A 26,839-nucleotide genomic window follows, 5' to 3' on the forward strand; every position below is an offset into this window, starting at 1 on the left:
ACTGCGCGATGTGGGCAGCGATGGTTGGAGCCCCTTCCTTTGCTGGAGCACACCCATCTTATTTGCTCAGTATTCCAAAAGTGAGTTAATAACTATTTTTATCTCTGTTCGCATTTCTCACGTACGTATAAACCTCTCTTGATGTGCAGCTCAACAAGCTGGGCTGCAGTTGTGATGCTGAAAATTTCAAACCTGTCAGGGAGTGAGGCAAGGAGAAAGGAAGAAAACAACTTAGATAAAAGAGCGATGGCCTCAGAAATGCTGCATGTGGCACACTTCCCAAGCCTCAGAGAGACTTATTAATTTGCATCATGGAAATGTTTATGGTGCACAACTCAAGTGGCTTCCTGGCCCCACTTGGGATCTCACTGGCTTTTAGAAGAAGCTGCTTTCACATTTCTACAGTCAAAAGCATTCAAAAGCATTTTTGCTCCTTAAATTATGAGACGTTACAGGGAAGGCACGTGTCAAAGATAGGCCAAGACTGTATCAGCGATTACACATCAGCCCAGAGCAGGTTTTAATGGCTTCTTCCAGACAATGTGCTCAGCCTTAGATTAAACATTCTGTGCTTCGCTGCATCCTTGTGGCTTTCTGTCTGGGCAGGAAGATGGCCCACGTTAGGCTCTGAGTGATGTGTCACAGCCGTGCACTTGGAATGCGCCTGTGGGTTTCCTCCCCGAGTTTCCTTCCAGTTCTATTTTCCTTTAGACAAGACAATTACATTGCTTGTTGCTAAAATGAAAACATAAGGGGAGTAAAATGATTCATCTTTCCAAGCAGTTTTGCTAAATTAATGAAACATAGGGAGGAACGTTTAGGCTTTGGAAGCTGTGCTGTCCAGACAGCAGGCTGCTTGTTGTAGCAGCCCGTACGGAAACCAGGGGGACACTTCTACCAGTTCTAATCTCATTATTAAAATAAAAAAAAAAAAGAACTAAAAATCCAATCCTTTGCAAACCATATTGTGAGGAGATGCTTGGCAGCTTCTCCAAAACTGTGTGTCTGCTGCATGGCAGCTGTTGGCACTGCTGGGTTCTGCAGAAGCGCGCGGGTTGGGGAGCGCAGAGCGCTTAACCCAGCCCTCATCCCGGGGAGCGCTGGGCTGTGTCACCCCCGATGGCCCCATGGCAGCCACATGGAGCCGCATTGGCTTCGCCTTCCTGAGCGTCCAGAGGAGAGGTGAAGAAATCACAGAACGTTTTTCTCACTTGGCAGTTGTTTTCATTTCTCTGAAGTCTGCTTTGTATCAGCGCTTTGCATGTCCCACCCCTTGCATGCTGAATGAAGCCCAGCAGTTTGACTTGCTGTCCTCACGCTCTGTAAACGGGATCTGACCAGAGGTTATGGAGTGACTCAGTCACCGATTGTGCCCAGCTTCTCATCAGCAGCCACGGTCTGTCTGTGTCATTCCTGTTGACAAGCTGATGGTTTCCTAATGGAAACAAAGCCCAGCACTGCAGCCATGTGCGCAGCCTTGCAGCCAGGCCTGGAGCATCGGGCAGCACGTGATCCCCCTGCGGGACCATCCTGTGTGTGTGCTCGGCTCCATGGAGCTCACAGCAATTGCATTAGGTGGGAGGACGAGGCAGAGAGCTACAGACGCAGCACAGACAGGGAGAAGTAACTGCAGAGGGCTGGCAGTAGGAAGATGGAGCTTTTTGCCTCTAGCTCTGCAGTGTGAAGCCCGCTCAGTGCCTGGGGAGCTCCATCTGCAGTGCCTGGCAGTGGTCGGGCTTCAGGCCTGGCAAGGGAAGGACACGGGGCAGCTTTGACTACACTGCATGTGTTTTTTAAATGGCTCCAGTTGTGTTTCGAGGCCATTTTAGGATTTTGTGCTTCCTGCTGATAGCAGTGGCTTGTGGCTCTTGTTTGTGATGGCAAGCAAGAGGCAGCTGGGGCCAGCTGGGCTGGGCTGGACTTTGCTTCCCGATGTTTACAGCACTGTTGTCATTTGGGAGCTAACCTGCTGCTTTCAGTTTTGATCAGCCAAAATGGTTCGTGAAGTCCTTCAGGCCGGGAGGGGAGGAGGCACGGAGCACTGCCAGGTGAGCTGAGCCACACCATCACTGCAGTGCTTGGGGAGCTCTGGGATCCCATCAGCAGGCTGTGCTGGGCTGGTCAGGGCAAAGCAAGGGCACTGCGGGTAGGGGAGGAACCTGCAGAGCTCTGCACAGTGCTTTGGGCCGTTTGGGCTCAGAACCACCGTAGCATTATGCACTTCACTGCCCATTCTGGAAGAGCTTGCTTGTGCTCCCTGCCCACATGCCCTGGCCATCAACTGGGTTAGCTGTAGTGGTGCAATCAGTGCGGCCTCATGAGCTCAGGAGGATTGCAATTTTGTTAATGAGTGCATATACAGGGCCTGTCTGCTCCCAGGGATTGGGGCTAAGCTTAGCATCTGTCACAGGAAGACAGAGTGGTTTCGTGGCACTGACACAGCAGCAGTTGTGAGGGTGGGGAGAGGGCTGCTGGCTGGAAGAACAAGAATTGGTAGAGTCATTGTTTTAAGAAATAAAACGCAACAACAAAACCCAAACCCCACATTTCCAGATCAAAATTTAAGGCTAGAAATGTTTTGAATTCTCTTGGAAGACAGTAAAATAGAAATGTTGGTTTTCTGCTGAGCAGATGTAACTCATCAGAGCTGGGGAGCCACACAGCAAAGCTGGTACAGGGAGCGGGTGGGCAGAGCCAGGGCTGGGAGCAGAACCCACACTCTGCCTGCAGCAAAGCATGGCTCCGTGCACCACACTGTTCTGAACTCACTGCCATTACACAGCTCAGGCTCTCAGTGTAGTTTCTAAATGGTTTTAACTGTTCTTGTGACCAGCACAAGCTAATGGCCTAAGGTTTATATGTTGAGGATGAGGTAAAACTGCAGGTGAGATGGCACAGCTGTGCCTCCCCATTACCTGGGGCAGAGTGAGTGCAGGGGCTGTGTGCTGTACCTGCTGCAAGGGGAAGACCTCCCAGATTCTCCCTGTAAAAATTACACACTGACACAACATGTGAAAAAAAGAGCCATTTTTGCAATGAAAATGAGCTAGAGTTTAATTTAGTTAATAACCAAGGCAAGTTAATCCTGTTCGGACAAGGATCAAACCAGTTTCAGTGCATCTGTGTCAGTGCTTTGCATGTGTCTAACCAGATAGATTCAAAATAACTTGGTTATAAAAGGAAATTGTTCTGTGCAGCTTCTGAGCTGGGGATCAGGCTTGGCTGTGCTCCCATCCCACCCCAGCCCGCAGAGATGCCTGGGTCATCCTGCTGCCCTGGGCTGCTGCCTGCAGAAGGGGACGGAGGTACTGTGTTCTCCATATGTTGGTAATGGTGGTGGGAGGTTGTTATACGTGTTAGCTTTTGTTATCACATACAACTCCTTAAAAAGACAGCTGAGAACAAATGTAGATTTCAGCTTTCATCTCTCCGAGGGAAGATGAGATCTCTCCAGCCCTGTCTGCTCTCTGGCCTGGGGGGCACATGGGAGCTGATGTGTGTCCCCACCACGGCGCAGCCCTGCAGCCCTGAGTGGCGGGCAGGAGGCAGGACTGCAGCTCCAGAGCAGCCGCACTGCTCCTCTGTTAGTGACATTACTCACAGACTGAGACTTTGTACTTCAGAGGTCTGATTTAGACGTGTGTATCTTGCTGGCCCCGTGGCTAGTTCTGTCCTGCCCCGTGCCAAAAGGCACGCTCCATGGAGACATCCACAATTGCAAACACGTTCAGAGCCCTCAGTGCACTCTCCTTGGCTTTGATGAGAGCCAGGTCCTCCCTCCTCTGCAGAGTACCGTCCTGACTGTGTTTTGAAACCACAAGCCGTGGATCTCCTTGGACGTGGAGCAGCCCGTGCTCCCACCTTCGGGAAGCCAGGCCCTGCCCTCCTGCCAGCGCACTCACAGCTGGCTCCTCAGAGCTGCTGGCAGCAGTGGCACAGTGTCACAGCCTGTATCCAGTGCTGGGAAATGGGCACAGAGTGGCACAGTGAGAGCACCGTGCCTTTCTTCCTTTCAGTCTGCGTGCTCTCGCTGTCACTGTGATGCTTTATCTGCTCTTGCTATACAGAGATTTGTATGAAATCATTTCTAGTCCATTGAAGTAGTTTTCAGAGATTAATCTTTCAAAGCATTAGCATTGATTCCTGCATGTGCGTGCCCTCTTCCGGTCTGTATCCAGGGGGAGATGCATTATCCGAGTTGGAGGAAAGCTCACTTGTCCTAATTTATTGAAAAAATAACTTCAGGTTTAAAATGGGGCTGTCATTTATGAACGCAGTTCAATCTGTTCTTCACTCCAGAGTCTTTGCTCTGACCTTTTCCGTATCTGAAATACTCTAGGCTGTGCGCTGTGTTCATTAGTTTAACTTTCGGGAGGGAGCAGCAGGTGTGGGCTGTGGATAAGGGCTGCGTGCAGGCTTGGCTCCGTGCTTATCCATGTACCCCTGGCTGGCTGCGGCAGCAATTTAATTTAGGACAGTGCCAGGATTTTTACTTGTTAGGAGTTTTTGACATTTTGTAAGTTTGAATAACCATTTGTACATCAGGTCTGGAAGGAGCTACCCCTGGCATTGCGTGAAGTACATGGTGATGATAGTGGTGCTTATAAAGATGAGTTGGGGAAACAATGCAGTGCATCCATCCCAGCCCTGCAAAGGGACCCTGCACAGGGAGACAGGGACAGCACGAGGGGCCTGGCCAGGATACAGGGAGCTGTGGGGCTGGGAGCTGTGGGGCTGCAGGGGCTGTTCCAGCCTCTGGGGAGAAACAGCTCAGCCTTGGTGGAATGACAAATGCAGGGAGAGCAATAAGAACTGGGAGATGATCTCTAAAGATATCTGTCCTTCTTCCTGTGAGTCTGAGACAGACGGGGACTGCAGGCAGGACCTGTTGGCTTTGTGGTGTGAAGGCTGTTCCTGAGGTCAGGTTCTGTCAGGTGTGACTGCGCAGCTCTGCAGGCAGGCGTGTCTTCCTGCTGGGGGGTTTGGGATGCTTTCAGGTTGGCTGTGACTGTGTGTAGAGGTGAGGTGCAACTGTGTCCATGTCAGAGACTGGAGCCTGCTGTGCAGAGCACCCAGCTGGTGACACCCCAGCTGTGCGGGGGGCTCGGAGCCACTAGTAATGCCACAGGGCTGGGAGCACCACTGCCAGGCACTGCCCTCAGCCCTTCCTGCTGCCATCCACATCCCCATTGCAGCAGGGAATGCACAGCTGCTGTGTGTGCAGGGCAAAGCCATTCTGTGCCTTCCAAGGGCCGCTGTCCCAGCAGGTGCTGCAGCTCTGAGAGCCCCAGAAAAATCACCACCTTCAACCATGTGAATCTCTCATTCCATCTGAAAAGCAGGTTCCCATGAGAAGGATGTGTTGTATATCCCTAAAAGACACTAACATCTATCTGGCTGCAGGGCAGGCAGCAAATTGGAGGAATTAGTTTGACATCATGGTGCCACCTCTGGATAAAACATACACAATCAGAACAAACTTCAAAATTCTTTGAGCTTTTTTTTTTTTTTTCCTAAAGAACATTTTCCTAACTTGTTAGAAAATTTTCATTGAGTTTTTTTTAACAGCATCATTCAGTCTCCAAAGTCAGTTAGAAGCTATTAAACTGAGGCCGTTATATATGCCAGCGTTGTTAGAGGGACACATGCAAACAAAGTGCTGTTTGGATGCTAAGATGTATTTGCGTGTCGGGCTCAGAGCCGTGCACTGTTGGCAGTTCTTCTGTAGTTTGGATTTGAAATTCAAAACCTGAGTCCTGCAGACACTTCTTGGCTCCCATTGCTGGGAGCATTAAGTGGTGTCTCTGAAGCACGACTAATAGCGCAGGGTGATACTGGATGTTTGTGGGAATGGGACTTCACTAAAAGATTTATAAAAACCTGCAGCTAATAGCAGTGTTACGTTGTAGTGAAACCTCCAGGAAGGATGATGGTGTCTCAGTGAGTGTGGGGTTCTGCTGATTAGCATGACATTCCTAAGGAAAGGCCAGTGCTTGTTCAGGAGAGCAGAAGGGTGAAGCAAATTATGAGCAGAGAGACAAGTTGGCCGGCCTGGATACTCCGTCTGGCTGCTATGAAATACAGAGTACCAGGCAGCATTGCTCAGAGGTTTGATAATCCTTCCGTGTACTATTGGGTATGGAGCCTGACTGTGCAGAAGTGCTTGACATCAGTTGTGCTGTCTCTGGCCATCAAGCATATTTTAATAAAGAAGGTGAAGAAACCTTTTAATAACCTATAAGTTCACTTTTCATGCTGTTTGGTCATCGGCAGGGCCTGGGTGATGTGGGCTGTTCAGCCTCACATGAGCTTTGTGCTGTCCTGAAGCAGCCCTGAGCAAACAGCCGCGCTCCAGGCAGGGCTGTGGGAGCACCGCTGTGCTGGTGAATGCGGGGCATCCCCACAGCAGATTTAGTGGCATTGCAGCGAAATCTGTACACATCTGTACACTGCATCTGTGGTGTGATGGTGCCATAAGCTATAGAATGTGGACTGAAAAGTTTTCAGCAGAAGCCCGTAGTGACAGTGATCCTCAGCTCCAGCAGCCTGGAGACAGTGGCCAGCTGTGCAGCTACAGTGCGTGGTGCTCAACTGTGCCACAACCCGGGCAGGCTGGAACATTCCCCAAACAGCGCTTTTTAGCACCTCCACAGCCTCTTGACTTTAACTTTTTCTAAGCTTCTTTTTTTTTTTTTTTTTTTTTTTTCTTCTTTTTTACTTTTTTGATTTAAAATTTGGAATAAATTTGGATAATCACCGACCCTTCCACTTCCTGCTCTTCAAGGTCATTAGGGAATCTGGCTGAAAGAAGCGTGGCCATAAAGCACCGGCTTCACGGCTAATAAAAGTGAGAGCTATCTGGGTTTAATGGCTGCAGGAGGTGAGCACGGCAGGAGGCTGTGAGAGCCCCATGGCCTTAAAACACAGGGCCAGGAAGGCAGCTCTGTGATACCTGTGAGCCTCAAAGCCCAGGAGAATGGAGAGGGTGGGAATGAGTGTCCTTCATGGCAGACCCACCGCCCTGGGGGCTGTCAGCCAAAACCGCGCAGTCGGTGGGCAGCAGTCAGTGTTTGTGTCACACAGAGGTGCAGCTGTGTACAGACAGACCGACCAACAGACCAACCGGGTGGGATGTCAGGAATGGAAACGTGGGGTATTCAGTGAGCAGAGCTTGTGCTGCCCAGCAGCGCTGCTCCCAGCACATCTGGCTCCTGCTAAAGGCCAGAGACGCGTGATTTGCGCTCGCTGCTTCCTTCCAGACTGTCTTAATAACGTGTCCAAATGTGCAAAAGGAAATACTCCAGAGCTGGGCTGCAGCGAGGACCTGGGTTCTTTTTTCCTGCTGCCTTTGCTCTCCACCCACTGCGTGTGTGAGGCTCGTTCCAAAGTTCAGGTTCTGCATTTTTATGCCTTGCCAGAGAGATAAAGTGCTCAGTAAAACTGTAACTTGACCTTACGCTTTGCCGCAGCGACGGAGACGTCGTGCTGAAGGGAAAGAGGGCAGCGCCTCAGGGGGCTGCTGGCTGGGGATGGGGTGACGGCCCAAAGGCTCTGCTCAAGGGCTGCGGCTGGGCACTGCAGAGCAGGAGCCGGGTTGGCACATCCTGAATTTTTGCTCCGCTGCACAAAGGACCCCTGTGCTGCTGCTGCAGATTTGAGAGCGAAACGATTGACTGAAGCCGCTCGTTATTATTTTTGGCTACTCCAGCCATGTATCAAAAACCCGACGCTGGGTTGATGCTGGTGCCCTACTTTATAGAAGCCTTGAAAAGCAGATCGAGGACAGCGAGCTTGTCTTTGTGCCTGGCATCTGCCAGCAAAGGGTGAGCGAGCTTCAAACTGCTGCCGGGGGGAGAGGGGGGCGGCAACACGCGCTGCTCCACGTGCTCGGTGCGGAGCTCTGCCTGCGGGACCGGGCTGAGGCTGCGGGGCGGGAGGCGATGCCCGTCCCGGTGTCCCGTGGGCACGGTGGGGAAGCGGCCCAACCCGCAAGGGAGAGAAGGACCCCGCTGGCATTAGGTGGTAGAAGAGCTCTGCGTTATTCGTGTCCAACATGATTGCTGCCCTTCCTTCGAGCTTTTGGGACCCCGCAGCCCCAGCTCTGCCCGCTTCTGGCTCCTGGGGCGGTGCCTGCCCGGCCCCGGGCCCCGCTGCACCCACACCGCTCCGGGGAAGCACTCCGGCATCTTTTTAACGCGGGACCCTTCCCCCTGCCGTCCTTCTCGCCCCGATGGCGACCGGCGGCGGCTGCCAGGTGCACGAGCCGGAGGATTGATGGTTTGCTGCAGACGTGGACGGTAGCCTTTGAAAAGTGGAAAAGGAAGCAGCCATAAATAACAGCCAGGGGACGGTGCCATGCGGTGGTTTTTCATTTACTCGATAGCCTCGCTTCGTTCTGATGAGTAATGGAGGCACCTGAATACGAATACGACAGGACGGCAGCGGCAGCCCGGCTGCGGGCGGGGTGAGGACGGGGCGGCCAGGAGAGGAGCATGCGGCGCAGCCCGGCCTCTGCTCGGGCCGCGGGGCGGCCGCACTTCACCCCCCCGGGGGCGGCGAGGGCAGAGAGCCCCGCGCGGTCCGCCCGAGACTCGGCCGCAGCCCGCAGGTGGGAGCGGGAGCCCGCGGGCCATGGCTCGCGCCGGGTGCTGCTGCAAACGCTCCTGCGTGCTGTGGATCGCGTTGCTGCGGAGGTCAGTGCCCGCCTCGGCGTTCCGACCGGGGAAAGGAACGTGCGGGCAGGGCGAACCGGGCGGCGCTGCGTCCTCCGGCCCGGTGCCCGTCCTTCGCTGGGGACAGCGGGGGGGGGGGGGGCGGCCGGGGAAGGAGCGCAGTGGTGCGGGCTTTGCACAGATCAAGGCTCGCGGAGCCGCCGAGGTTCCCCCCAAGCAAACCGACGCTCCGGGAGGGCTGCGGTGAGCGGAGCCGTGGGGCGGGAGCCGTGGGGCAGGGCCCGCTGCGCGCGGAGGGGCGGGAGGGCAGCGCGGGGCGGGGCGGCCGTGCTCGAGCCCGAGCTCATCCCCAGCGGCCGTTCGGGCAGGGCCGGCTCAACCCGGGCTCCGGCGGAGCGCTCCCGGAGCCGGCGGGGAGCGGGGGCGGCGGGCCCGGGGCGCTCTGCCCAGCTACAGCGCAGCCAATCCGGCGACCCGGCAGCGGCGCGGCTGCCGAGCGGGGCGGGGCGGCGACCGGAGCGGGGAGCGCGGCATGGGGCGGCCGGAGCGGGGCGGCGCGGCGGAGCCGGGCCCGGAGGGTGAGCAGCGCGGCGGGAGCGGTTGTGCGTGGATACGCGGGCGTGTACGCGTGTGCGGCGCGGCTCCGAGCCGGGCCGCCTTGGGCACGGCCGCGGGGGTCGCGGTGTCCGGGCGGGTCTCCCCCCGTCGGCCCCGAGCGGAGCCGCCCCTTCCCGGCCGGCCGTTGGGCACCGCGCGGGGCAGCGCTCGGGGACGCCGGAGGCCGCTGCGGCTGCGAGCGGGGGGCCGAGCCGCGCTGTGCCCGCAGCCTGCAGCCCGATCCCAGCCCGCGCCTCTGTGCCGAGCGGTTATTTTTAGCAGCGCTTCGTCCGTGAGTCTGTGTGTTAAGAATTTGTTTTCATCATTATTTATTAAAACATGGTCGCTGCCTTAGGCAACGGGCCGCGGCTGCAGACGGGGATCGCGGCTGCGCTTCGCTCGCGGTTAATCCCGCTTTGCTTTTCTCCTTCTCGTTCGGATTCCGCCTCTCGTGTCACCCCGAGCGCAGCTGTGCCGGTCAGAAATCGGCGCCCCAAACTCCTCCCAGCTGCGGAGAGCTGCGGTGCCGTTGGGGGCGGTTGGGCCGGGCCCGGCGGGGCGTTGCTCGGCTGCACCCAGTGCCGTCGCACCGCGGGCTCGGGGCTCCGAACGGCGCCTCCGGTTTGTGTCCGTTGTGTGCAGCTACAGTGCCGTTAACGGATGCTGGTGTAGGCTAATGTGGTGAGAAGTGGTCGTGTTTTGTATAGAAGTGTTGACTGCTCCTAAAGAAGGGAAATGATGGTGCCAGTCTGCTCTTGGAAGGAGGGAGAAGTTGCTTTTCTAACGTTTTTACTTATTGAAACTCAGGTGGTTTGGAGCCCAGTGTATTTCTTGCTGTTGGGCCTTTTTGCTGCTTGTGCAGCTTATGTCCTGCTGCACGTTGCACACTCAGCCTTGTCCCAGCCCCGTGCTGCACTGCTGAGCCACCACAGGGCTGTGCCCAGGTGTGTGTCACAGGTGGAACATCCTTCAGCTGGCAAAAAGAAATATGAAATCTGATCAGAGCTGCCGAAGTCCTCCCAAGTGTAATTAATCCTGCTGCCAGCTGAAACTGAGAGCAGTCTGAAAACAAGGGCAGGCCTTAATAAGTTTAATTACATGTCCGTTGCGTGGCTCAGTAAAGGTGTTGCGTTCCGTGCGGCAGTGTGATGCAGTGAGTTGCCCCGGGAGCCCAAAGGCTGCAGCACCTCCTGCGCTCTGTGAAAGATCAGTTTGGCCAAACACAGCAGTGCTGCCCTGGCAGGATGTGTGCAGAGTGCATGCGGGGACCTCAGCCACATGCTCAGGAAAAAGCTGCGTTCGCTGCTCCTCTGGGAGCGTGTGAGTTCCGCTGTGCTGTGCTCTCAGTTATTCCCATAACATCGCTTCAATATTTATTTGTCGAATGGAAGCAACGTGCTCTGTGGGGTGAGGCATTAGGGAAGGAATGGCTGAGAACTGCGGCAGTGGCCGGGAGGTCAGTGGGAGGCAGCTCTGTGTCACATCCGTCCCCAGGGGATGGGACGTGGCCCTGTGCCGGGCAGTCAGCAGCACAGGGCCATTTCTGCAGCAGAGCCCAGTGGGGCTGGGACATCCCTTGGTCTGCTGGTGCTCCCGCAGTGGAACGGAAGGAGGCTGAAGAAAAGCTCTTAGTTTTTTTTCCACGTTTGGATTTACGTTTTGTCTGCTCCCAGCTGACTTCTGTGCTCAGTTCCATCTTTCAAATGTATCGGGAGCGTTTCCATCACAAACCACAGAAGTCAGCAGCTGTGTGGTTTCAGGCAGGTGAGGTCCTGAAAAAAAAACCGCTGGGGTTGCCCCTCAGAGGGCTTGTCTTCACAAGAGAGCAATTCTGGAAGCAGGCTATATAAGTTGACCACACAACTCCAGGGTAACTTGGTGTAGACAGGCCCTATGTTTCCTTCCCTGTGCCCTCAGCCGCGTGTATCTGTCTGCTCCTGAGGGAACGTGCAGTCCATTGCGGCCCAGGGCTGATCCTGTCCCCACTGCCACGCTGCAGCCTCGCAGTGTCACAGGGAGGGGGAAGCTGCTGCTCCCAGCTGGTGTGAATGCAGAGCCCTGGCTGAGGTTGGGCTGCTGTCAGCCCCACAACACCTGGCACCCGGCTTCTGGTGGCTCACGAGGGAAGCGGTGGGGTGGGAGTGCATCTTTCTGCCCGGTAATGTTTTATGACTTTTATTATTTAGAACAGCAATCCTCTCTCATTGCTCTTAGGCAGTAAACCTCTCCCTTTAATAACCAGAGCCTGGCTGTCTCTGTGTAGGGCTCTCAGGTCAGTGCCACTAGCAGTAATGTTATTTCTCTTTAGAACTAATGTGGTGCTTTATGAGATTTTTTTTTCCCCTCCTTCATTTCAACTGAGCTTTAGGTACATAGAAAGGGATTACAATAAGGCCCGTGGCAAAAGAACTGCATGTGCTGCTTGGAAGAGGGGATCCTGCTGTGAGTTGTCTTTGGGCAGCTGTCTGTTCCCACATTATTAAAACAAAGGTGCAAGGACTGGATCTGGTCAGCTCATGTAAGCCGGGATGCTGTTTTATTGTTATTTCTGCACTTGTTGCTGCAGGAGGGGCTGTGGGTGCAGCTCTGTGACCACAGGGAGCCACGTCCTGCCTGGCCCTGCGTGAAGCCGAGGGGTCCTGGGGTGGGCAGAGCATCTCCCTGAGCCACGAACAACCTGCAGCCTGCAGTGGGACGTGTGGGAGCTGGGACAGAGGCAGCAAGCATCTTCCAGGGAGTGGCTCGTGCCGCTGATGTCCTGTTCCTCACTAACAGTCATGGGAAATGTTTTCTCCTCTGGGTCAGAGTGTGAAGATGTGAGGACGCAGTGTCCTTCCCTGCATTCGCTTCCTGCTGTGCTCCCCAGGGCCCGGCCGTTGCAGTGACACCAGGCCTGGGGGTGCTGGCAGTGCTGGCGCTGCCCCTGGGAGCCTCTGGCAGAGAGACCTCAGCCTTCATCTGGAATCTCAAGCAAGAGCCTCTAATGGCTGGCACCTGCTAGCTTGAGGATACCCAGAGGCGTATGCGGAGTATGGAGGGGTAGAAATAAATGTTTATTGAATGTGGTGAGAACATAATGTGTCCCAAGAAGCTCCTGCGTGGTGCTTCTTTGTGCTGCACATCTGCACTCCCAACCGTGGCCTTGCAGCTGCAGTAATTTTGGATGAAAAACACCCTTGGTTTGTTTTAATCTGAACAAAAAAATCTGTGCCAGCGTGAGGCAGTCAGGCTCGGTGCCTTACAGCATGCAGTTCCTCAGCTGTAGGTTTGGGTTATCAATATTTTTATGTGCCCAGACAAGAGTGCAGTCCCAGCTCAGTTGCTTAGCTCTTCTAATTTCATCTGTAAATCACAGAACGAAGCCTTCCTGTGGATGCCCAGTGCTGAGCTTATTGGGGCTGAGCTGTCTGTTCTGGGGCTGCTTGGTGTTAGCATGGTGCTCAGCGCCCGGGGGGAACCTGATCCATCTGCCCATCCTAGAGCTCATCTACAGTACTGCTCAGAGGAAGCCGATATGGATCCTTTTCTGTGAAAATAGTGTAAAATTGCCACAAAGTACTGGGAATGACTGTGCTCTGTTCTTAAAGATCAATTTATTCACTATAGAGATACGGGGTGAGTGGGCCGCTTAGAGAATTGCTGATGGGATGGAGAGGCTTTTGCTTCTGAGCCACTGTTTGTGATTCCATATGGGTCTGTATTAACCCTGGGCTTTTAACATTTGAGGGCTGTTGGTTGTTCCCTGAGCAGAGATGCCGGTGTGGCCATGCGGGTCTCTGCAGACCCCTCAGCAGGTGCCACCATGCTGGTCCTGGCCATCAGCCCTGCAGGGTCTCCTCCATCCACGCCATCATGCAGCCTGGGTGGGATGACCCCGCTGCAGGCTGGTCCTTATCACCCCGGGTCTGACCGTGGCCTGAATCTTAATGCCAAATCTTCCAGTGCTGTTTATCTTAGACTTGACTTTGGCTGTTCTTAAGATTGCGCTTGGCATGTGAGTCACTGGAAGCCATGAATTTTGCATGCACTATTGACATTTCTGTGTTTTGGTCATCTTTGTTCTGGAGACTGACAAAACTCAATGCTCACAGGCAAAGCAATCTGATGGAGAATATTAGGAGCACTGTGCTGAGAATATCTCAAGTTGCCTTTATTTCTGTCCTTCCGTGCCTTTGAATAGAGCAGCATGCTCTTTCTGGACAGACAGACCTACACATGGTCTCTTTGGAAGACTCAGAGTACTTGCCAGAGGTTTGAAAGGTCAGAGTTTGCTGAGATCAGAGCTTTTGTGAGCTGCCATACATGGGAACGTTTTATGTGGTGCAGACTACAGAGAAAGCAACTGCTCCCTCTGCTCTCTTTATTTTTCCCTTGCCACTTTGTGGCTGTCTTGTGTTTTCCCTGGGAGTATCTAGCTATCTTTCTTTTTGTTTTTTCCCCCCCTCGAGCACTCTGATTTTGCTGTAAGAGTTACAGTACCATTGATTGTATTGGCTGCCTCTGAAAATGGTGTGCTGCTTGCTGTCTGTGGGCTCCCTGCTGCTAAATGCTGCCAGTGGGACTCCGGAGCATTTAGATCAATCGATAGGGCTATCATGGCTTTATTTTCCACACTCTCCCATCCTGGGGTTGTGTGTGACAGTAGGATGGAGCACACGAGTCCTCAGATTGTTGGTTACAGAGTGAGAATCTGCACACTGACTGCATCTGTGGTACAGCTGTATGCGTGCCTGGAGGGGGGGAAGGGTGCCTGTGCACAGGGGGATGCTATTCTGGGCCATCTCTTATCTCACAGCAAAACATTCATAGGAATATTCTGCAGTTGTTGTTAACAGATAGGCTTCACCATTTCTCTGGGCAGGAAAGCATCCACTGATACGGTTGCATTTTTCCTCCAGATCCCATCTAATGCCGAGGCTGAAAGAATCGCGCTCCCACGAGTCTCTGCTCAGTCCCAGTAGTGCTGTTGAGGCTTTGGATCTCAGCATGGAGGAAGAAGTGGTCATCAAACCAGTCCACAGCAGCATCCTGGGACAAGACTACTGCTTTGAGGTAAGGAGCACATCATCTCTGTGCCGTGTAACAAAGCTGGCTGGGGAGCCGGGCGTTGGATCGTGCCGTGGGCTTTTGCTGTTACAGAGCATTTCTGCTCTGAATCATTACACAGAGACCATTCCATGGGCAGAAAATTACTTCATCTTTCCAAGGGGGAGCATATCCACAAATCAGAGCAGGTCTTTGCAGTGTAACCATTGTCACAGCAGGGTATGCTCGTGACACGGGTGCTGGACTGCTTAGCATTGTGTATTAGCAGAGCATAAACGTGTAGTTCGTGTTCATGCAGATATCATGCAGATAAGGTGTTCTTCTCAATTCCAAGCTTACAAAACGTTATTTGTGGTCACAAAGACTGCTTTTGTCAGTGGAAGTGTTGAGGACTTTGTCCAGAAAACTCAAACTTCTCTTGTTTGTGTAAATAAAAACTGTATTTTAGGGTATTTTTCACATGGCTTATGCATTTTGTTACGGCTCATGGCTAGGTCTGCGCTAGCAGGAGGCAATGAAACACGTACAAACAAGCCTGTTGTTAGGTAACACAGTGCCATACCTTTTGGGAATGGTTTGTCATGCATCATGGGTGGAAAAGTATTATTGCTTATGGCAGTGCCTGAACGCAGAATTAGGAAATGGTTTTCTTGCAGTGTTAAGATGGTCAATGTGTTGAAGAGAAGGTAACCTGGTTGTACTTGAACATCAAGGAGTAGATGAAACAGGGCAGTGCTGTGCTGTAGGGGCTGGTGGGGATGCTGACACTCCTAGAATGGGCAGAGATGCACAAAGACAGGCATGCCAGCATCCAGGAGTCAGACAGGACGGGGGAAGGTTCCTCTGGAACTAGCACAGTTTGAAATAAATGAATTCAAATATCATCTTAAAATGTAAGCAGGTAATGCTGAAACAGTCTTAAAAATAAATAAATTAAAAAATAGCCCCAAACATGAACTCTGAATTGAGGGAGTGGGTTGAGATATAAATTCTCTGGTGCTGTTCATTCTCTGTAGAATTGAGCAAGTGTGGCAGGTCAGGAGAAAACAGTTTTGTAAATTATATGGCCTCCATTATATTCCACTCAAGAAAGATAAAATGAAGCTAGATGGAAAATAGATGTGACATCCATAATATAAGAGTTGTTTATCAATTCTGTTCAGCACACAAGAGCAGAGGAAGGCATATGAACAGTACTTGAAGAAAGTTGACTGAGAGGGAAATGACACAAGTCATGCACTTGTAAGGAGGAAGAAAATTCCTTTTTTAAGTGAGTTGGATAAAGGAGAGTCATACAGAAAAGAGAACACGTTAATTGCTGTTCTGCAGATCCTGCAGAGGAAGGGAAGAATGCTGGGAAACAAAAGGGACGTTGATTTGTACCTGATGGTTACTCATCAGCAGGCTCCAGAGGGAAGGGCTTAGGTGAGAGCGAAATGGCATGTTGTGTTAATGCCTTGGTCGTGCATCTCCAGAGAGGCTCCTTCAAACATTGCGCAGGTGGGATGTGAAATGAGTTTGCAGATCTTTCTGGGTCCACACTGGGTGGTGGGCAGGCACAGTGGTGTCGGGCCGAGCACCGTGTGCTGCATTACGTGGTTCTCTGGGCCAGGAGTGGTGGAATTGCACGAGTGTTTTCCCCTCCTCAGTGCCTGAAGGTTGCCTTGGGTTGTTTTGCTTTAAGGTCTGTGAAACTTGCTTTTTTACTGACTTGCTGAATGCTTGGAAGTAAGTATTTTCTTGTTTTCCCCATTGACTGCTTTTTAAATTGATTCAACATCATCATCTTTCTCCTTATAAGACCTTCCAGTCAGCAAAACCATCCGGTGCCCCTGCAGAGGCTGCGTGTGCTAAATATACAACGGGCAGCTCAGCCTGCTGAGGGACTCTGCCAGTCCAGTCTCCCAGGGCCTATTCCTGGCTCTGCTGGTTGGGATCCTGGTGACCTGGAACAGGAGTGGCAGTCAGGATGGAAGGGTTCTGTTCCTGTGTCTGTGGGGAGAAAGAAAAGACTGCTGCAGGGCTTTAAAACCGAGCAACTTCATCCTGGCCTCTCCTTGAGCAGAGGGGATGTAGGGGGGAGGTTTAGCACTGCTGGGGAGGCGGTCACCATTGCTCGATAGCCTTCCAGCCCCTGCCCGGCCACGGTGGCTCTGCTGGCCTGGTGTGTCCTCCTGCAGGTGGCTGTGCTGCTTACTGCCAGTGTGAGCCTTACCCTGGAAAGTCATCTGAACGCTTCGGGTGAAACAGCTGTTGTGTGAAATGGAACTTGGTTGTCATCCTCTGGTGCTGCACCACCGAGGCCCCTTGTAGTGCACTTTGAGTATCCTCGAAGCATACAGTCCTGGAGACATTTTAAAAATGGCAGGATTTTATCTGACTTTAGGGTCACCTACTCGTGAGTTTTATTAACAGATTCTCTCCTTACCTTTGTAGTATTCTAGCATATTCACAATCTTGTTGAGATGAGAATACTCTCTTTATCAAGATAATCAATATCTCATGAAGATTACTAATCCATATGATGCTCGGGTCAGAGCTCAGAACCAAAAATGTTTTTTCCTGCTCCAGGGTCCAGAAGGTGCTCTTCTGAAAGCAAGGAATGGTGACTGCTGTTGGGATTTTCAGGCTGAGTCTGGAGGAATGGCGAGTGGTTGCAGTTTGTCTTCAGTTCATTTAAGGATTTTCACTCTCTCGGTTGTGAAACGTGGTGGTTTAAAGCATCACATGCACAGGGCCCATTATCTTGTGTTTTCTGGTGTGGAAGAGGAGAAGTAATTGGAATTTGCTTCTGTGATTATTTCTGTGACATACAGAGTTGCCCTGTCTTTCTGCTGGCCTTAGGGGGCTGTTGCTTCATGCTTGGGTAAAGCTGTTTACTTAAATTTAAAAAATAAATAAATAAAAACAAATCCCTCTCACCTTTCCTAACCCCCCCTCTCCCCCAAATCACAGTCTGCAGTGTGCTGGTCAAGACATAATCCTGTTCCTTTCCCTGTAGGTGACGACTTCATCAGGAAGTAAGTGCTTCTCGTGTCGTTCTGCAGCAGAGCGAGATAAATGGATGGAAAACCTGCGGCGTGCCGTGCACCCAAATAAGGTAGTGGCTATGAGGAATTGCCTCTGTTATAGTTCAGTTCCTCGTTATTACATTTTATAGCCCAGTGCATAGTAGCAGCAGGGGAGGTATTGTCATTTCAGTGAGTAAGTGTAATTGTGGGTCAGTCTTTTTCCATATTGCTTTCTTCCACAATTATATTTACAGGAAAGTGCCAATTATTTCTTCCTTCTTTTCTCAGCACGTGCAGCTTCAGCTTTTGCTGAGACATGATCAGCTCTCAAGAATCTTCACTCTTGCTCTGTTACTAATGGTACTTGCCACTTAAGTAGGACTTCCCTCAAAGTGCTGGGGCAGATGGCCAGTAGCTGCCAGCAGAACCAGGGAATAGTATGAAGAGTCACGTTTTCTGACTCTGGCAATTCTTGTGTTGTCAACTTCAGTGATGGAGATATTCAGGTGGCACATCACAGTGAGCTCTTTGAGGCAGTAGTGGAACATAGCTTTCACTTTTACAGGCGGTTGTGTGTTTTTATGACCCACTAAGACTAAATACGTCCTAAAATAAATTCTACAGCTGCATCTCCCTCTCTCTGCACTGGAGTTAGCTAACAAAGATTGATCAAGGCTCATCAGCTGCAGGATTTCACAGCTGATGAGCTCCATCAACAAGTCATTTTCTGCTGATCAGAGAAGACACAAATGATGGGATCCTGTAAATTTGTTCCTTGCATCAGAGGCATATAACTGCATTACAGGTTAGCTCTGGGCCTGGCAGGCTGCTAGCAGAGCCACAGCCCTCAATGTCCGAGCTTATTGTTCCTCATTCAGCAGAAGAGATTTCCTTTGTCAGAATGGGAGCAGCAGAGGGAAAGGTGGGCTTCTGCCCCTCGCAGTGTGTCCTGCACATGGAGTTCAGTGCTCTGGTGCCTTTCTGGGCACAGCGGCCTGGCAGTGATGGCCTGAAGGAGCTGTGAGGTTTGGAAGGTCGCACTGTGAGAACAGCCTGAGGAATGTGAGGGAGGGTGAGGCACTCAGTGTGTCTTTGAGATGCAGTGTTCAGTGGAAACTCATTTGGAAGGGTGCCCTCATCTTGAAACATGCCGCTAGCTGATGGCTAACTTTCCATCTTTGTTTGAGTTTGTAGACAATAAACTCTCAGTGTCAGAGTTGATATTTCTGTCAGGAATCCAGTGCTTTTGTATAGTTGCTGTGTGTACTTCCTGAACCTACAGTACAGTACAGTACCCCATTGAGGGCTCGCAGCAGAGATGTTCCTGCCCAGACTGCAAACCCAAGCAGAATAAGCCTTGGTTGCAATTTCACGAGGGGTGTCCAAACCAGGTTTCTGCAGAGCCCATCAGTCAGTGCTGCAGATGCCCCTTGGTGTTCTTCCAGCATGAGGTCAGCATTGCCAAGAGCTGTGTAGGATCTACAGTATCCTTTGTTACATGCTATCTAAGTGATTGCAGGCCAAATTTCTGTTTCTGAATTGTAATGATTCTGCTGCATATGACTCACTCTGTCCCGTAATTCCTCTCCATCTCTTAGCTGGATGCTCTGGACTTCTGCCTTAAAATATTGAGATTTTGCAAGTGGTTCTTCCATGTCAGAGGTAGCTGTGTTCCAGCCATGGATGGGACGATCCCTAGGTGTGCATTGGGGTCCCTTTGTTGTTGCTCTGTTACACTCAAAAATAAATAAAAATGTATTGCAATGCTGCTGCAAAGTGGTTGTACGGATCAGGAAGATAATAGTGTGATACCTGTGACATTGGTGTTGCTTTGCAAAGGCCATTAGTCATTGGTTGGGTTCGTTCAGGTTTCTTCTGAGGTCCTCTTGGTAGTGAATTGGATTTGGCCCATTTGTGATGCGGAGGGGTTTTATCTTCCTTGTTGCTTATATTAATTGGCACCAGCAGATGTGGAGAGCACGGTGATATTTGGAAAATTAACATAAGTAGCATTATTATGCAAATTCCTGACAGCCAGTATTTCCTTAAAATAAAATGTAATTAAGCCTCTGCTCATTTAGCACATCTGAAATAATTAACACCTATCTCCAGTTTTGTTATGCATGGCTTTGTTTTTCTTCTTGACCTTTTTTTGTTGCATCTTTTTTTCTAGGACAACAGCAGAAGAGTGGAGAATATGTTAAAGTTATGGATTATCGAAGCCAAGGACCTGCCAGCTAAGAAAAAGTACTTGTGTGAATTATGCCTGGATGATGTTCTTTATGCACGAACTACCTGTAAATTGAAAACTGATAATGTCTTCTGGGGGGAGCACTTTGAATTTAATAACCTCCCATCGCTCAAAAACATTACGGTGCACTTATACAAAGAGACTGACAAGAAGAAGAAGAAGGACAAGACCAATTTCATCGGACAAGTGAACATCCCTGTCAGCTCCGTCACGGGACGGCAGTTTGTGGAGAAGTGGTACCCTGTGGTCAGCCCCAACCCTGGGAAGGGCAAATCCCCGGGGCCCATGATCCGCATTAAGTCGCGCTACCAGAGCATGAGCATTCTTCCCATGGAGATGTACAAAGAATTCGCCGAGTACATCACTAACAACTACATGGTGCTCTGCTCGGTGCTGGAGCCTTCGCTGAGTGTGAAGAACAAAGAGGAGATGGCGTCTGCGCTGGTGCACATCCTGCAGAGCACAGGCAAGGCCAAGGTAAGAGCCTTTGGCACCCTTTGGCTGCCAGGGGAGAGGACAGGAGCAGTCACTTGGGTTGGGTTGTTGGAAGTCACTGCGTCAGCTGGTCTCAGCCATCACTAATATAGTGTAATTTTGCTTTTTCTTGCAAGCAAGTTGGTAGCGTGTGCACTGCTAATTGCTTAATTAGTAAGGAGATCAGTAGGACCCCAAGATACCAACTTAAGTCATTTTTCTCTGCTTCCGGAGGCTTAGGGACCAGACTCTTATTCTGTGAACAGGCACAAATGTAACAGAAAGGAAGAAGGCGCTTCTCAGGAATGAAGTGTGAGCAGTGTTGGCTTAAGCTATGCTGCCAGCATGTGCTGGGTGTTCCTGTGGGATCCCAGAAGGTTTCCCTGCTGTACAGCACTGCAGCACCAAATGTGAGTGCGTACAAGGGGGTGCCATGAGAATTGCAAAGTAAAGTGCACCTCCAGGCACTCAAGTCTCAAGTCCTTGGGGCCTGTCCTGTTGCTTTCAGAAGAGATGTGATGAGGCAGCAGTGCGGGAGGGCCTGGGGCACTCCTGGGGCAGGATTCACTGGGGAGTTGATGCTGGCCAGCTTGTGAGTGGTAGAAATGCAGTGTGTGACCGTCCTTTGTGGCTGGGAATCCTGGGTCTGGGGAAGAAGCAAGTGAGGAAGAAGAGGGAGCAGGATTTACTGCTAGTAGAGGTCCTGGGAGCGAAGGCAGAGGAGCAGAGCTGGAAACCTCCTTACTGGAGAGCAGTGCTGAGCCCTGAGTTCCACAGAGCATGGAGTTGTTGTGGTGTGTCCTTGCTGCGTGTCCACAAGCCAGCACAGCCAAGTCAGAGCATCGACAGTTTTCTTTGTTAGTGTCTCCCTGAGCTCTGCAGCAGGTCTCCAGGAACAGCAACATTTCCAGAGCTTTAGCAGAGCAGAGGAAATGCAAGCTGCTCACCTGAGGGGAACTGTGAGGCTCAGTCTTCATCTGCAGCCTCTGCTGTTGCCTGGGATCATGACAGGGTTCATGGATTAGATTTAATTACCATCTGTTGTACAGAGAAGTGGCTTGGCCTCCTGGATAAGTTTAAGGCTGGAGAAGCTCTGTGAGAGGATTGTGAGGTCCAGCTGCTACAGAGGGAATGAAAATAGCAGCCCTAAGCCTCCCTGACCCTGGGATGGGGCTGCAGAGCACGCAGTGAGGGATGCAGCCCCACTCCATGGAGACAGGAGCAGCTCAGGGCATGTGTGATCCTGTTCTTGTAATGCCAGGAGAGCACCCCAGGTGTCCCCTCCCTTGCTTCTTTGGGAGGGCTTTGCTATGCTTTGTGGGCCTGGCCCTGCCTTCTGCTTATACTGCTAGCCAAGCTGCCCTTCACTGCAGCTCTGGTGGCACTGATGCTATAGCTCTGGCTGAGATAAAATCACCCAGAAGGACTCTGAGCGTGGCTGGCACAACTCTGGTGCAAAAGGCATCAGGTGTCATCCCGATGTCGGGCACTGTGAGCCGTGTGCATGCGTATCTGAGAGCTGTTGTCACTGCTGCTGCTTTTTCCTTCTCTCTCCAGTGCTGGAGAGGCTCAGGAGAGAGCAGGGATGTTTCAGGCTCGTGTCTGTGCTAGTGCTCGAGATCCCAGAGGCTCTGCACGGGGGACGCTGCAAACAGTAAACAGACGTGATGTATTGCCCCCTAAAATGGAGCTGCTGCTTTCTCTGCCTGTCATCTGCCATCAGCATTAGCGCAGGGTTGAGAGAGCTGTCAAAGCAACAGGAGTTACTGGAGCATGGGAACCGGGTGATGGCTCCTTCGTGGAGGAGTTGGACAAGCAGAGAAAAGGAAAAGCTGGCGACAAGGGGAAAAAAAAGTAGATGAATGGGAGAGGAGAGCACCCACCCACCCTGTGTGTGTGACATGGCCACATGCCCAGCGTGGAGCCCCATCCAGAGCAGATGGGCTGTGCTGGTATCGTGGTGCTCCTGTCCCTGAGCAGACTTCAGCCTTGCCTGGGTTTCCGCTGTGCCTGTGTTGGGCTCTGTGGGGCCGTGGGGAAGAGAGCTCTCTGAGCTGAAGAGCACAGATGTGGTGAGGGGCAGTTGCTAATTCATTTCACTGATAAAGGGCTTTCTGTGGTTCTTGGCTGTTGTAGGTGACACTAACGCAGCAATTACAACTGGAGCGAGAAACAAGAGTCTGGCAGGTTATCTATGGAGATGTGTTAGCAGCTGACTGCCTTCACGGTGTTCAGGTGCTGTTTTTCCTGTAGCTGTGCACTGTAGGTGCAGTGCAGTCCCTTGCTGAGGCACAGTGGTCCCCCAGGCTGGCAGAGCAGCCATGCATGGCAGTGCCTGCTGCCCTGCAGCCCTGCGGACAGAGCAGCCCTGCACAGCCCCCGGCTCCTGTCAGTGCCTGCTGTGCTGCAGCCGGGAGCCTTTACTGGGGCTGGTCAGAGCTGTAGGCAGGCACGGTGTTGGCAGCAGGGGGGCAAGGGCTGCAACTGTATCTTCTCCCTTAAATAACTGCATCAGCCTGAGCTTCCTTTCTTTATCACAGTAGATTAAAAGATGGGAAATGAAAGCAGAGAGTCCTCCCCGGAGTCAGAGGCCGTGCTTCCTTTGATCTCTGCTTGGGAAAGGGAAAAGCTTCACCCCTGCAGAGCTGCATGAGGGCTCGGAGTGCATCAGGGTATGGCTGGAAAGCCCAGAGCAGCTGCCAAGGAGGGGAGAAGGGAAGAGCGTTCTGATACAGGTGGCAGTGCAGGCAGGCTGGCTGAGGGCTGCCCGGCCCAGAGGAGGCACTGCCCTGCATCCTGCATGTATTGGGTACTGCCATCCTCCCGTCATCACAGGCACCAGTGTTACCTATAAGGGTGTGGCGAGATGCCTGACTATTTTGATGTGTTTTTCAGCCCACAGACAAAACACACAAAGTGGTAATTAAAAGTGCTGGGTGTGCTGAGCCCTGCCATTAGCCCAGGCTGATGTGGGCTGTGTGATGTGGTTACAGAGAGGCAGGCTGCATCCTTCCCAAAGGGAGAAGGGCTGGGGCTCTCAGCACCTGCAGAATGCTTCCCTTGCTTAGGTCTGTTTCAGGGCTCTCTCACAGCTTTTGCAGCTCAGTTAATAATCATAAATATATTAAAAAAAAAAAACTTCCTTGTCCAAATGGTTGGTAGATGAAATCCAGCATCAGACAAAGCTCTAACTAACCAGCTGCTCACTTGAAATAAATATTTATTATGGTGTGAATGGAGTGAAGAATAAACATGTGTCCCTATTTGTTTATGCCGCAAGGATTTGCTTTCCATAAGCAGATGCATTCGCTCCTCCACGTGAGGCTGCTGCAGTCTCCCTGCCTCCTGCCCAGCCTGCGTGGGGGCTGCCTGAGGGGGAGCAGTGCTTGTGTGTCCCAGCCTGGGGAGCCAGGCTGCTGCACACCTGCAGCCATAGGTGATGCTGGCATCATTTCCTTGCAAGGAGTCTCCCCTATAATGCTTTAGACAGCAGCCATAATCAAGCTAATAAAGCTTTTATTCAGTGTTATGCGCACACCTGCTCCCCTTTGCCCTCCCCCCAGGCACAGCAGTCAGGCAGGTCAGGAGGCTGGAAGGGGAGCGTAGTGTGGGAGCAGGAGTGTGCTGTGCAGCAGGGCTGTGCTGCTGCCAGCTCAGGGAGGTGGTGCTTGCTCTGCTCTCACGCTGATGGCTGGCGTGTCCTGCAGTTGGGTTTCCTTATTGCCGTGAGAACATCATGGCCATAGCTGCCTGTGTGTTAACCCTTGTGGTGCCGTTTCCCCTCCATTTCCCAAGGAAAATGAGTAACAGCAGAAGTGCTGGAGCACGAGCTCCTGTGCTGAGCAGAAGGAGCACCATGGGTGTTTTCCAGAACGGCTCCTTGCAGACCACGTGTCAGCGAAGGGTTGAGGCCGGGCTGTGATGTGCAGCTCCACGCCTCCTGCCTGACCTCCTCCCAGGGCTTCCTTCTTCACTGCTGCATAAAAGCCCTGCTGGACTCTGGGCTGCTTTCTGAAATGAGCACTAATCTCATTACCTCTATCAATTCAATCCTCTTAAGGTGAAGGCAATCCTATTAACGAGCCTTGCTATGTGGAGAACCCCCAGACCTCGCCACCAATCCACCCATTGGGCACTGAGTAACAGAGCAGCTCGCTCAGCACTGACAGCCCCTCTCTGCTCTCCTGTGCCTGTCCTTGCTTGTGCTGCAGGACCTTTCCTGGCACCCTGAGCTCCTCTGCTGGGTTCCTGATGCTGCCCCTATGATGCTGTCGGACCCGGACAGGTGTGGGGTTGCAGGCAGGGCCTGGGCTGGGTGGTGACAAAGCTGGCTGCCTTCTGCAGCTCTGTCTTGTGAAGGAGCTGCTTCTCCTGGCTTTTGTGTGCTTGAGTGATGCAATTAGCCCAATTGCTTGGCCCTATTGGCACCGCAGTGTAGGATTGTTTCTTGAGCAGGTGTCAATTTCACACTCAGTGGATTTCACTTTGCAAGGAGCCTTTCCCCTTCAAGGCCCTCTCCTGAGCAGCCCCTGTTCCCAGCTGCTGTTTCCCTGCCCCAGGCTCACCTTCAGCTGTGTCTGGGCAGTGCGGGGCTGCTGGGGCCGTGCAGGGGCAGCCTTGCAGCAGCTCATGCTGCAGTAGCTCCTACTTGGAGGAGTGCTGGAAACCAGTGCTGTCTTGCTCTGTCATGCTCTTAATTTGTTTATTTATGAGTTGTTCCTCCTTATCAGCATATGTGTGGTGACTGAGGTTGCACAGGTTCAGCAGTGTCCAATTGGGACAAATATCCTTACAATAATGGCAAGAGCGAGCCTGAAGAGCACTGCCACAGCCCTTAATTTTTACTGTAGGCCTTTCACTTCCCCTCTAAACTCTGATGTAATGAAATAAAGCATCTAATTTTCTTCCGTTGCCAGGGGCCCTAACTAAAAACAACCCCCCACTGATCTCTGCTGCTCACAAACAGGGAGTTTATTGGCTTTAGTTATTGCATTTTATTTGGAGACTTGTATGTGGGTGAGTGAAGCCCCCAGAAGGATCCAACAAGTATTTGCATTCCATTTGTGTCTTCCGAGTGTTGACTGCTGGCGTTCTTGAGGCAGAGATGGCAGATGTGTGATCTGGAGCTGATGCGGCTCCTCAGTGCGGAGGGCTGAGCCACAATCAGTGCTCCTTCCTGGAGTGCCTGGCTCTGCAGCATGGCTCAGGGCTGGCTGGCTTGGCTCCGTGTCACCAGGGAGCTGCCGGGCTGCTGAGAAGCCCTGCCTTGTGGCACGGCCTGTCTGCTGATGGTGGCAGGGCTGTCCCAGCACACCGCGCTCCAGCCGTGGCTGCTGTGCTGTAATGGAGCTCCTTGGGCTGCCGGCAGTTTTCCTGGCTGCTCCCAGGCAGCAGGGCTGTTCTCTCACCTGCTGAGCTGCTGCTGGTGCTCCGTATGGGACAGTGACTGCCACAGACGTTTTGAAGGGATATTTCCTGGCTTTGTCTCGAGTCACGTATGACTCATTTTTAATTCTAGTGAATTCTGCCTGTTAGCTGAAATCATCAAAATTCGCATGCTGCTGGCTAGAACCTGCTGCCCGGGTCTCTGCAGCTCTGGCAGGCAGCTGGGTTCTGTGTGGGAGCTGGCACTGCGTCCCCACGTCCTGCCACAGCTCTGCAGCCCTGCGCTCAGGGGGAGGCAGCACGGGTCCTCAGCTGACTGGAGGAGGAGAAAGCAAACCTGGTCGAGGAGGAGCAGTAAAACTCAGTGCTCCTGAGATAATTAGTATGTTGGGAAAGTGACAGGAAAGAGAATCAAGCAAAGCCAAGGTCAGCGGCTGCTAATTAAGAATCAGCACCTTGTGTCAGCTGGAGCTGTGGCTTGGAATTGAAACGCATCCTGGGAGAGAACCAGGGAGATAAAGGTGATGGAGGTACCCAGATAGCGGCTAGAGGGATTTGAGCAGGAGTTTAAAGTTTCATTCGGGCTTGGCTAATAGGAGGGGCAAAATGGCAGAAAATCGTGGAGGGATTCGTGCCTCTGCCTGCAGCCTGGGTTTGGCTTCACCTGGGGCAGCAGCGCAGTAATGAAGGGCCGTGTAGGTGCTGTGGTTTGGCCTTGGAATGGACCAGCAGTGCGTCCCAGCGTGAGCCTGAGGATTCCAGGTCATACCTGGGGTTCAGCAGAGGTTGGAAGGTGAGCAGAACATGCCGCCATGTGTTGGGGTGGAGCTGCTTTCTGAACCTGGTTAGACTTGCAGTGTGCAGGAACTGCAGCTCTACACAGCACCTCCAGGAGTGCCTGCTGCCCATGCCCAGAAATGAGCTATGTACATCTTGTGTGCTCCTGCTGCATGAAGGAGAATTTCTCATTGAAAGGTTATTCCTGAGCAAGTTGTTTAGTGTTAGAGTAACGTGGTTTGGAAAAGGTGCTCTTGGCTACAGAAGTGAAGCTGTAGGTCAGCATTCCTGCCTCCTGCACAGGGACTTGGTTTCCACGCAGGATAAGGGGTGCTGGCAGTCCGGCCTGCTGTGCATCCAGGTGAGCAGCATCGGTGGGAGGATTTTCTCATGAGCAGTGTAGAGAATGGAAGCTGAATGTGTGTTAGCATTAAAACCTGCGTGGCATTTCTCCTGCATTAGTGCTAGCTGCAGCACACTAAACATTACACCACACAGTGGATTTTCAAGAGAATGCACTGGGAGTTACGTGACACTCTGATCACTGATGCTGTTGCTGAGGGAGACGTAGAGCTCAGTCTCAGATGCTGGCTTTCTATTGGTGTTTGCAATTCAGGAGCTCAGAG

The 26,839-nt window shown here is 52.2% G+C and overlaps 1 protein-coding gene across 1 annotated transcript in view; it reads left to right on the forward strand.

Moving 5' to 3' along the window:
• DAB2IP (DAB2 interacting protein) overlaps positions 1-26,839 on the forward strand; it is a gene marked incomplete at its 3' end in the record, with an annotated part of 120,335 nt that overhangs the window by 73,811 nt on the left and 19,685 nt on the right. Inside the window, exons 4-6 of the mRNA XM_079544594.1 lie at positions 14,168-14,321; positions 17,317-17,415; positions 19,500-20,054. Of these exons, the coding sequence (XP_079400720.1) occupies positions 14,168-14,321; positions 17,317-17,415; positions 19,500-20,054 (808 nt within the window). The remainder of the gene's footprint in view (positions 1-14,167; positions 14,322-17,316; positions 17,416-19,499; positions 20,055-26,839) is intronic.

Source organism: Tetrao urogallus (genome assembly GCF_951394365.1).
Source record: "Tetrao urogallus genome assembly, chromosome: 19".
Classification (NCBI taxonomy): Eukaryota; Metazoa; Chordata; class Aves; order Galliformes; family Phasianidae; genus Tetrao; species Tetrao urogallus.